We start from the raw sequence: 12216 nt of genomic DNA, 5'->3' as shown, positions 1-12216 counted from the left end.
TATCTGTGGAAAAGCTAGTAGTTCTAAAAATACTTTCCTGGAAGAGGTTAGAATGGTTATTATATATCAATTGAATATAAAGTATGGTTATGTAAGCCAAGCTTGCATGCTAATATTGCACAGGGTAGAAAGCAATAAAACAGGACAATGTGCTTCCTTGGGCCATCTGGTAGAAACAGAAGGAAGCTCTCGATTCAGTATTGTTATGATGCCTCAGATTCCAGGAGTCCACCTGTAGCTGGCCTTCCACTGTGAGTACCATGCTGAAATTTCAAAAGGGCACACGTCTTCTTCCTTGCCAATAAAAAAAGAAATTGCGACAAAACAAAACAAAATATCCAAACTCAAAGAGGTACACCAGCCGTCTCAAACTGTGGTATTGTTCATTTCTTGAAGAGAATATATAATATTTCAAAATATTATATATATACATATATTTAAAATGGTACAAAGGAACTATAGATCCAAATTAGAAGATAGTTGATCGTTCTTCGTAATCCCAAAAATTTTCATTGAGAAAACCCTTTTTTTTAAACCCACTTCCCATGGTGTTGCCAAAAGCGTGGGGTCTTCTCACTATAGAATACTTCGTGACACACAGTAAAAGCACTGTGATTATCTGGTAACCAGTCAAAGTGCAAATAAGAAATCCATTTGGCTTGTAATGTGTAAGATGTTTTAAATTCTTAAAATGTGTTTTCCGCAGAGGTGGTTTTCCTTTGCTTCTATAACAAATGCTTCCATTAGGTTCTTGGGTGAATCTGAAACCAAAGAAAGAAAGAAATTTCAGGGAGAAAAGAACGAGATGAAGGCATAAAGAAAGGTGAATAGGCAGAAAATGAGGACATCTTGAATTTATAGTACGTTGCTTCTTTCAAGTGCTCTGAAGCCAAAAATGTTAGTCTAGAGCTGTAGTTCTCAAATGGTGATCAAAAAGCACACTGACAGGCCATCATATTTTTATCAATTCATTACACTTATTTTGCCACAGCTGAGGAGATAGACTCTGGGAGCAATGAATAACCATGACTGGCTTCACAGGCATGTGACCTACCCAATGTTGCACAGAGCCCTGTGCTGAACAGGCCCCCATACTTCATTTAATGACCTGCTACTGCAGTCTTAAAATTACTACTGATTTTTGAACAAGAAGCCTGTGTTGTCATTTTTGCCTTGGGCCCTTCAGATTATGTAGTTAGTCCCATGTCTGTTTGATGAGAATTTGAACTAAGTAAGTCATTCAATGGCCTTGTCAAGTTGGCCTGCTGTATCATGTAGAGGGGTGGCATGAAGTAAAGTCACTGCCAAGGTTAGAACACATTTTCTTAGGACCACAGGAGACTCTTGTAGGATGAGGAACTCTTCCTCTCAATGACACGGCACTCAAGGGCAACTGAGAGCAAACTGTTACAACTTAGGGTGCCATTTAATATATTTGAATACGGTCCCAAAGACTTTAATGTTCAAAAAAATGCACGCACAGAGAGTCACTGGTGTGGGGCAGAAATGATGATTCTAAGAGAGTTGAAGTTTCTACTTTAGAGTTTTAGGACATAGGTATTTTTCTTCATCATCTCTAAGTTTTTCTTATTTTTTTTTCTTTCTTTCTTTCTTTTTTTTTTTTTTTTTTCATCATCTCTAAGTTCTTTATAGTCTTAGGAATTGAGTGTTCTGAGTCCAGGGGTGGAGTCCATGAAAAGCTTTCAGGGTTGGGTGGGAACAGTAATAAAAGTCGGCTTTCAAAATTGGTTACACCAGGGGCAGCACGTATCAGAAATCTTCACACATTTAAATTTTTATCCTCTCCATATGACTAACAGATTCTTCCAAACTTTGGTTTCTCATATTCCAGTAGTATTTATCACCTCCTGTTGCCACTGTCATCTTCATCAAAGAGAGAGGGAAAGTGACATTTGCAAAACTGAAATGGAATTGCCTTTCTTTTGTCTGTATCAAATTGCCATTCCGCCCCCCACCCCTCCAACCTTAGGTCCTATCCTCCATGGAAGAACAGGAGATTGGTCATATCCACCATTCCATCCCCAAAACTTTACTACACTAACTTTAGATAGAAGAGGCTTAAATATATTTATTGGTTAAATAAATGAATGATTCATTCTAACCCAGGGGCAATTTTGACAACATAAATTGATTTATTTTTGCCTCCTGCAATTTCCCAATCCACCCACCCTGCATACCCCACTCCTGCCCCACCTTCCTACCCTTCTCTCTTAAAGATAGTTCATGCAAAATGGTCTGGACATCGGGATTGTATAGGCTTTCATAACACTTCAGACCCGGTGGAATTTTGAGTGATAAAGCTGGGATCTATCCAAGCTGGTACATTACCCTTCTGTAGTATAAAAAGAACTGGCTGATGAGAATGGATGGAGATATGCAAAGTCAGAGTCGCCATTAGGAGGATGGGTCCAGGAGGGTGTGGACAAATGACTATAGTGTATTTGTGTAAATCATCAATTTGACAAGATACCCATTGTGGTTAGGTGTGCAGTCTGAGGTCTGCTAACTCACCCTTTTAGGGAAAGGGAACTTGACTCTACATTGTGGAAATCTAACTGCTGATTATCTCATTAGTCTGAAAGACACTAACATACTGAGTTGAAGGAAATCCAAAGTTGCTTGATATGTTCCCAGATATTATACCAGATTATGCTCTATTATTTTAATCTGCTGAATTTTCCTTCCAAGCGCCTTTAGTTTTCTCCTCATTTTATTCCCTTCCTCATTATGATCCCAAACGACGAATGTTCACTTTTTACATGTGAATTATTACAGCATTGTCAAACAACTTATTTTCTCCAGGGAAAAGTCTAGCTTTCTAAATTAAGGCATCATTCCTGAACATACAGAGTATACATTTATTCCTGAAAGCATTGGATACAGTGTCCCCAACTTTCTTCTTTTAAAATACACATTATACCATATTACACCTTATTATTTTGTATATATTAAATAAAATACTTATTATAGGGAATTAGCTCAACTAATTTTTGGAGATTGGCAAATTCAGAATCTACAGAGCCAATTTTCTAATAGTGTCACCACCTTTCAAACTTACGTTTTGGATATATAAGTTTAAAAGAAAGAAATAAACCAATAGCTTTCTAAGACCATAAGAAAAGATCTTTTGTCAGTATCTGAATTGGTGTGTCTTGCCACAGACTACCAACAAAGCATTTTTAATGAAACAATTGAAACAACGGTTAAGTGGGAATAGGGTTAAAATTTAGCCTTGAGGCTTCACCCAGATGGACCAGACTTCTCCCCAGGAGGGTTTCTGTCACCAGCTTTACTGTACCCCCTGCTGGATTTTGGAAAGCTTCTCAGGAGTGACTATTTTTTCTCTGTAAAATGACATTCAGGAAGCTTCCTCTTTCCCTAAGATTTATTCTCTCCAGTCTCCTGAAAGGGAAGCCTACGCCAGCTTCTACTTATCTTTTCTCCTTCCCTCTATAGGTTGTAATATCACCTAAATCTAATTATCCCAAGGTTTTCCTTCAGATTGTGTTCCATTACCCTGGCTAGTTCCCATTCTGCAATATTTGGTCCTTTAAATGAAACAAAGATTTTCTACTCTCCATCCTCCTTAAAAATGAGCATGATGAATCTCTGAATTAGATCACACTTTGAAATATCTTTTGTTTATCTACATTTCACAGACTGCTGAGAATTTTGAGTTGGAATGATTATTTAGGAAATAACTCATAATAGCAAGCTTTTGAAAAAAAAAACCTATATAAGGAAAAATGATATTCAGGACTCTATCTTGCAAATCTCTTCATATTGGAGTTATTTTTAAAAATTAACAGTATGAAGGTAACTCTCTATTGCCATTAATAAGCTGGCCATGTTTCTTCTGTTTTTTTTTGTTTTTTGTTTTTTTGCTTTTATGTTTTTTTCCCCCTAAGAGCGCTCTCTTTGAATCAGTCTTGTACATAAGAACCAAAGAGTTGATTTTATTTTTCTTCTTACTTTAAGAACTTGATTTTTTTTTATCCTAAAGTTTACCTCTTAGATAAGAACAGAACAATGAAAACCTGTGACTCATAATTAAAGTACATCTGAATATCGAACTGTTTTAAATGTTAAACTGACAGAGGCAATATTTGAAGTACGTAGGCATATTTCTACTCTGACTGGGAAAAACACACAGGGCATACTAGAAAAATTAATATAAAACCTATTTCGGAGCACATGATTTAAGGACTGGTGTTGGCATGCCATTTATACAGAAGGGAAACCTCCTGTATGTATTAGCTGGACTTAATTGTGCCCTTGTGTTTAAAAGTGTGTATTTCACTGTGAATTTCTTTGTAAGGAAGTGGAGGAGATAACTAAGTCAGTAGTAGTGTCTGGGTCCTCTCAAGGTATAAAAAGGTATAGCTTTTCCTGGTGTTTCCTTTATTCCTTCTCTAAAGACGGTGTGGACGTTTATTAGTTGAGTGGTATGTTGATCACATGACTATAGAGAAATCTCTTGTTTTGATGCACACATTAGAACAGGTACATCCTCTGCTTTCAAACCAACTGCATGGGCGATTTACTTCTCTTATACACTCAGCTGTCTTGTTTGCATTCATCCCATCCAGGACAGCAGCAAACACAGTACACTCCAGCCTCTACTACTGTGAACAGACCTGCACTGTACTTCTGGGAAAACAGAAAATGTCTTGGAGGTATTTACAATATGTTTTAAAATACACTCTACAGAGGCCAAATCAAAGAAAATTGCAGTCATAAAAAGCAGCATTAACATTTCTGGGTTTTGTTTATTTATATTCTGTCTTCCAAAGAGTCCCCTAGTTGGTACCCTTGGAATTTCACATACTTAAATCCTGAAATAATATGACTTGTGTTTTGTTCTTTACTAAGTTTCAGGTCTGGAGGAACCATGAGAGCAGGGCTTATGTTCAATAAAGGGAGATCAGTTATCATTTGAAAGAGGAAATAGAGATTTGGCAGAAAACATAGTAACCAGCTTGAAATAATGGTGATTGAATTTCAGTTGTACCGGTCATGATCAGAGTAGCTGAAAACCAGCTTGTGAGAGCATCTTCAGATGGTTTGGTAGAATTAGTTTTAGGAAAAATGTAACCTGAAAAGGGAAACCTGAAATCCATGCTTCATCAGTTAATGAAGATGGTTTCTGGAGGTAAATGTCATGAACTGGGTTCATTTTGAATAATCTCTCCTGAGGGTGTTTCTTTGAACTGAAATACGATAATCCATGCTGAGTATCTCAGGTGCACGAAAACGCATGTTAACAAGTAGGATGTTCAGGAACCTCTCCTGGCCATGAGCCAAGGAGGTATAACCATTTACTGCTTATTGTGGCCAATACTGGCAACTAAATTTGATATGCAAAGAGTCTCTATTTATTTTTATACATAAAACAGGTTTTATAAGGTATGATGTTTTCTGCATCACAAGGCTGCAACTATCAGTTTTATTTCGTGAAAAGATAACGCCGAGAAGGAAGATCAACTTACGACTCATTATACGGGGGTGGGAATCAGGGATGTCCTTTTAAATTTGAGTCACCCTTTTTGGAAGGCTCAGATTCAATATGTTGTAATTTCTAAGTAGTTGTGCTTGCTTTCAACAATACCCAATGCATTAAAATACATACATACGTAATAGGGCTCATGGTCACATGATATAGATACGTGTAATAGACATGTGTTAAAATATTAACATTGTTCTGTAGTACCTATGAATAAATGCTGTCTTAAATGCTCCAAGCAACCCCTTCTCCCCCTTTAGTACTTCCACACAGTCCTATGATCTAATATCTACAGGGTCAATGGCTGGCCTGGCAGCGGCTCTCTAATCTGCCATCGCAACACCAATTCTGATGAGTTGGTTGGCCTCTCTATGCAGGTTGTTACGTATTTTGAAGTTAACTCCTTATTTTACCACAGAAACCAAGGAATGAAAATTCACATCACAAAAACCTTTCACTTCTTTAAAAAAATCATCAAATAAATCTTTGAAAGACCTATAGAACATGGCTGTTCTTAAATGCAGTCCTTCTCAGCAAACCATCTGGACGAGTTAGGCAAGACCTTTATTTTATAATCTCTTTTGAGCACCACAGTTGTTGGCTGCATTATTTGAATAATTACTGTCTCTATTCCCTTTGGCTACGACAACCCAGCCTTATTTATGAGCCAGTCACAGAAACACTGAAGTGCTCAGTATGGAAAAGTCAAGTTCAATCTCCAACTTCTTGTTGATGGATGGACAGCGATATGAATGTTTAAGAATGTTTTCTGTCAGGGAAAGGCTTTCTTATCTCCTGTTCAAAGCTTCTCTGGGGGCAGTTTGTAGAACGAAAAGGCAAACAATACAGTGGGTAACACGCATGAGACATTTGAAAGAAATCCACTTACTCTTGTGGTCTTAATTTTATTGCCTGTAGCGCACATCCATCCAGAATTATCAGGTAATGTCTTACACTCTTCTCCTTCTAGGCAAGGCTCCATCTCACACCACCATTTGCCAATCACTATGGAAGCTGCATGGAAACAGGAAACAAGTGTGTTTGCATTCATCCAAACAACTCGGGCACAGGGGCTGTGACCTTCTGGAAGTGTCAATTCTCTTTCAAGCACGCGAGTTTCTCTTTAAGCTTCTATGACTGGCTAAGCATTCTCTCCGAAGAAGAGTAATATTTTTGTGTATCAGTCTCACATCGCAAATATAATTTTATGCTGACTGGTTTGATCAAGCAACATTTTGTCAAAAATCTCCTCAGACAATGAAAGACGAAAACATATGGTTGGGGAGACATACTTTTTGGAGGAACTTCTATGTTAGTTTTTACAAGCCAAGGACCTGTACTATTTCTTTTCAGGGACAGGGACAAAAGTGTTAACTCTCTTCAGAATGACAGAACTATTCCCTCGGAAAGGCCAGTTTATCCACCCAGCATTAGGGTTAATCCCCCAGCCTAATGCCTTTGAGAAAAAAACCAAAATGACTGAAAGCATGAAAGAAAACCTGCAAAATAAAAACTAAGAGTAAAAATTAATAAAAGTACTCGTTTACAATCAAAGGTATATTTGAGGTGAGCTGGGTTCCCTTTTGATGTTTCATATGATGTGGCTGGAACTTTGGAAAGTTAAGCCTCTGATAAAAAAGCCCCACTTTTCAGGGTAATATCACATATGACCACAATAGGAAGCTAGCAATGAATTTAGTGGATCTATTTATAGCACAGACTTGTGTTTTGATCATAAGATTTTATAGGATAGTGACTGGAAGCACTCCGCACAAATCAAGAAGGTCCACATCTTCCCTAATGCCTTAATGAGTGAAGAATTATTGCTGCCATCCCAAATTCTCAAATGTCCACCAGTGTCTCTTTCTGGCACTTTCTGATTGGCTTGTTTTCACACTGGACTGGAACCCTAGTTCTGCAGATATTCACCCCTCAGCCCCTTACCCTCCAAAGAGGAGGCCCCGCCGTGATGCTTCCTCTCATAATGACAAAGAGGTCAGATGACATCTGTTAACAGCACAGAGGATTCATATTTAAATGGAATGAAGTAACATACCCCCTCCCCAAAGTGAAGCAGGAGCACCCGTTGAAATTCTCCCCCCATCCGGTTTTAGGCATGCTGTGGAAGGACTATATTGCTAACTTACAAGCAGAACGGTTTAACCATACGGCCATGCCTGCATTCAAGTTTTCCTCTTTCTACATTACCCTTACTTTGGACTTGCCCTCCTTTGGAATCCAGCCTACAGATTGCAAAATTTTGATGTTATATGCAAAATCACGTCTACTCTGTTATCCAGTCAATTTGAGGAATTTTCCAAGGGTAATTTGCCTCTGTTTGATTCATACCTTATGTGTGGACCAGACTGAACAACATAAAATGCATCTCTATTAGAATATAGCACGCAAGTATAGAAAATAAAATCTTGTAAATAGTCTATCCGTATGCAAGACAATGTGGTATTTCAGTAAAACACAGAGTAGCAACAGAAGATACAGATCCTCCGCAGGATAGAGAATGATTATGAGTTTTTCTTTTCTTTTCTCTTCTCTTCTTTTCTTTCTTAAGATTTATTTATTTATTTGGGGGGGTAGGGAGAAAGAGAGAGTACCAGCATGCATGTGCAAGTTGGGGAGGGGCAGAGGGAGAGAATCTCAAGCAGACTCCTGCTGAGCACGGAGCCTAACGTGGGGCTTGATCTCACAACCCATGAGACCATGACCTGAGCGGAAACCAAGAGTCAGACACTTAACTGACTGAGCCACCCAGGAGCCCCAGGAGCGCTTTTCTTTTCAATAGCAGGGCTCTGTATGAGGGTGTAGAATAGGGTCACATTCCAGTCATAGGTAAGAGACCATATTTATAGGTGGGTTAATAGGAGACAATAGTAAATAAGAGACGCATGTATTTTGGCGGCAAGAAAAACACTTGTACTGTTGAAAGGGGACAAAAATAAATTGCCAGGCTTCTGGTGACATAAGATCAATGGCAGGGTTTGGCAGTGTTTATCAAGAGACCACAGTCTGAAGCTTCCTTTAGGCCAGCACTCAGTCAGCAACAGGCTGGTGACATTTGCCACACTTGTCCCCTGAAATCCCACCTAATATCTCATGATCGCTGCCTTGAATCGACACCAAGAATGGAAACCGTCTGGTCTGAGCTCTGAGAGGAAACCACCTTTCCTGACAGACTCCCATTTAGCAGTTGTGACTTTTTTTTCCCCCACAGAAGCACACAAATAACGAACAAGCTGCCAGTAAGGTCAGCTTCAGCATCTTTACTTCCTTCTAAAGGACATCGTTCCCTCTTCTCTACGCTGCTCTCTGCCCTCTAAGAGCTGGCTTACTTTGTTGCAAGCTAACAAAGGAGTTTCTCTTTCTTTTAAGCATTAATATCTTCTCAATGACAATGTAGACAATAGGAAAAAGAAGGCATCTCAAAACCCACAGATCACCTTTAATTCCAGGGAGTAAAGGTCCACTGGCTCACAGGGAAAAAGGAAAGGCTTTCTAAGAATAAAAAACATCCCCAGACCTGCCTATAATCTCTAAAAATTCATATTATACTTGCTTCTCCTAAATAGGGTTTGATGCTTGGACATTATTACCCTCTGGTTTATTAGAATTGAGTTCATTCTTCCAGTGTTGCTTTTCTAAAGATGCTATTAGACTGACTTTGCTTCTGATTTATGCATTACATGGTCATTTTAACATACATCACTTCATGTCTTAGGTCAAACTACAGTCTTTTTTCATAACTTTTTTCCCCCATATACTCATATTTCCTGCAATAACTTCAAAGAAAATTCAGGGAGGATTTATAGATTACTCCCTCTTCCATACTGGAAGCTACCTAAAACCTTCAGATTATTGGAAGAGGAATGATTTAAAGAGATTTAACAGTGAACTAACATAAATGTTACCTGTTTTTATAATTTTTCTCATAAGAAAAATATAAACACAAATAATTCTAAATATCTTGCATTATAATGGTCAGTGCATAATAAAAATAACAACTGAGGTTCCTGATGGTTTCTTCTGTGTTTCTCTGTTAGGTACCTTAAATGTTATTATCTAATCTTCATAGCAATCCTAAAGGTGGGTATTATTTTGAACCATGGATGAAAAACCTGAAGTCCAGAGGGGCTAAATACGTTTGCCAAGCTTATACACGTAAGAAGTATAGGAATTAAGACTAAAATTCAGGTCTGGGTACACCTGGGTGGCTCAATGGGTTAAAGCCTCTGCCTTCAGCTCAGATCATGATCTCGGGGTCCTGGGATAGAGCCCCACATCGGGCTCTCTGCTGAGCGGGGAGCCTGCTTCCCCCTCTCTCTCTGCCTGCCTCTCTGCCTACTTGTGATCTCTGTCTGTCAAATAAATCATAAAATTAAAAAAAATAAAATGCAGGCCTGCTTACTGATAAAATCCATGATTTGCATCATAAATGTGCAAACTCATTCTAGTTTTGTGTTCAGGATTCACAGAACTCTTTAAAAGCATTTACTGACTGCTGAGTGAATGAATGAATTCTCTCTGGTGTATGATTACTGAAAATAAATTTCATATAAACACAAAACACTTGAGGCAAACACAAAACATTTAATTTCTTATAAAATTAATGTAAAAAATATTTTGGGTAAGAGCCAGTTTATATCATATTTGTTTCTTCCTAGACGGAGCTACATATTGCTTGATTCTACTACTTATCGTGTTTTAGTAGTAAGTCCCAGCAGTGAACAATTTTTGAAGCCACAAGAAATTTGTGACATAGATGCCTAATTTCTATGAGGACTCTTTATCCCCTAGAAGAACTGAGTTAATTAAATATCAGCTGCAAAAACCAACTCTCTCTTATCTGTGGTGATTATAAAAGAGACTCCCTTTTAGCCCTGGGGTTCTAGAATTCGCTCTATGAATGTGCCATATTCAGGAAAATATCCGGTCTTCCACTTTTTCAAGAATGTTCATCTTTCCTTAAGAGATTCTTAAGATCACTAAAGCTACTTTAATCATAAGTTTTGATTTCTCCCTTGTACCATGTCCTGTTGCTACAGACCCAAAGAGAGACTTGTCAAAAGAGAATCAACCCATCAGTGATAAATCTTAAATAGACCAGAAATCCTTTTGTTATTGTTGTTGTTGTTACTCACTTTGAGGCCTTTTTCCACGTAAAGAGAACAAGGTACTGGTAAGCAATGGGCTTAATAAGTACAGCAAATACACATTAATTTGTTGAAGAAGTGCCATTCCTGTTTATCATTTCAATAGACAATATTTGGGTCTCAATTCAGTAAATGGTCTTTGAGCACTTTCTGTAGTCCAAGGAGTACCTGATTTAGTGAGATGGATCAAATAATGACCATGACATAGTCTCTGTCCTGAGAGCTTACAGTTTAGCTCAGGGTTTCTCAGTATGGGCAAAACTGGCATTTTGGCATGAATTACTATAAGGGGGTATAAATGAGCAAAGTGCTCCCTTGGCAGTAAGTACGTTATTGTGCTGGAAGTGTAGGCTCACCCTGGGGAGTGGGAAGAGAAAAATCTTAATAAGATTGTGGAAGTTTTTGAAAGCATGAAGCTCAGGCTGGGTTTTTGTTTTGTTTTGTTTTCCTCAAAGGAATGGTGAGTCACTGAATATTCTAGATTCTGTGTGCAAAGGGAAGAGACGATTAACGGGATGGTTGGGAAAGATGGATTTGGCCATGATGTACAAGATACAAGAAGAAAGAAACAAACAGCCGAAATGCTACGTAAGCATGGCTGCATTCACACAGGAGGGCTAGGTCTGGATTTTGGTCGCCTACTCCAGAATTGTGAAGAAGGGCAGAGCTGAAAGCAATGTCAATAACAACTGCGGAAACCATACCATATGACTAATAACTCAACTACATCAACTGTAACCCTTACTACATGGGACTAGAATTATTAGCTCATGTACCTGCCTATTCACCAGACAATGTGCCCCTGGAGGGCAGGGCTCCTACTACATTCATCGTTGAATGGCACAGAGTAACTCAAGACAGGTTTAGAATTTACGAATGAGTGAATTAAAAAAAAAAAAAAGAAATAGAGAAAAAGAAAAAATAGTGCTTATATGAAAGGATTGGGAGGGTTTCATGAGAAAGCGCATTCAAAGCACTTAGCAGAGTGTCTGGCATTCAATAAATGTTCAATAAATATTAGCTATTATTATCATCAGCGTCATCATTTTTATTACTCTAAAGAATAAAATCACTGCAAAACAGAAAAGGCAATTCTTCACGAAGTGAGAGAATGAACCATTGTTCTTCAATATTATGCCAAACTCTCAGCTTGCTTCTATGACTTATGAGAGTTTGAGCATAAATTAAATGGCTGAGCATATGATTTCATTCATGTTCCCAGAAGTAGGTTATAAGTACATCAATCAAGACAAATTTCCCAGATCATTTTTGTGCGACCTATCATGCAGTTTAGGCAATGGCTGACACTCCATGAAAGGATTGGAACAGCTCTCTTGCCTTCTTTATGCACAGGTTGTTGTAACAGCTGTTACAATGCTCTTCTTCAAAGGACCTGCCTGTGACTCCCTCTGTGTTATTGTCTTTATCAAAGTAAAGTTAAAGGCATAGAATAATGTGGCCTGCAATCATTCCAAATTCCCTATTTCCTGCGAGCCCACATTTAAGGTTAGGATCCAGGGTAGAGAG

General features: G+C 38.3%; 1 protein-coding gene across 2 annotated transcripts in view; it reads right to left on the bottom strand.

The window, feature by feature from the left end:
* Positions 1 to 342: 342 nt before the first annotated feature.
* Positions 343 to 12216, bottom strand: part of LOC111144258 (family with sequence similarity 19 member A1, C-C motif chemokine like) — a 515095-nt gene continuing 503221 nt past the window's right edge. The window contains exons 3-4 of one of the 2 annotated variants that reach the window (XM_022498483.1): positions 6414 to 6538; positions 343 to 761 (exon numbers count right to left, since the gene is read on the bottom strand). In XM_022498483.1, the coding sequence (XP_022354191.1) occupies positions 744 to 761; positions 6414 to 6538 (143 nt within the window). In that variant the 3' untranslated portion in view covers positions 343 to 743. The remainder of the gene's footprint in view (positions 762 to 6413; positions 6539 to 12216) is intronic. The other variant, XM_022498484.1, reaches the window with a different exon arrangement.

Source organism: Enhydra lutris, unplaced genomic scaffold (genome assembly GCF_002288905.1).
Source record: "Enhydra lutris kenyoni isolate GAN:26980312 unplaced genomic scaffold, ASM228890v2 scaffoldscaffold10, whole genome shotgun sequence".
NCBI lineage: Eukaryota > Metazoa > Chordata > Mammalia > Carnivora > Mustelidae > Enhydra > Enhydra lutris.
This window is presented reverse-complemented; position numbering and strand designations above follow the sequence as displayed.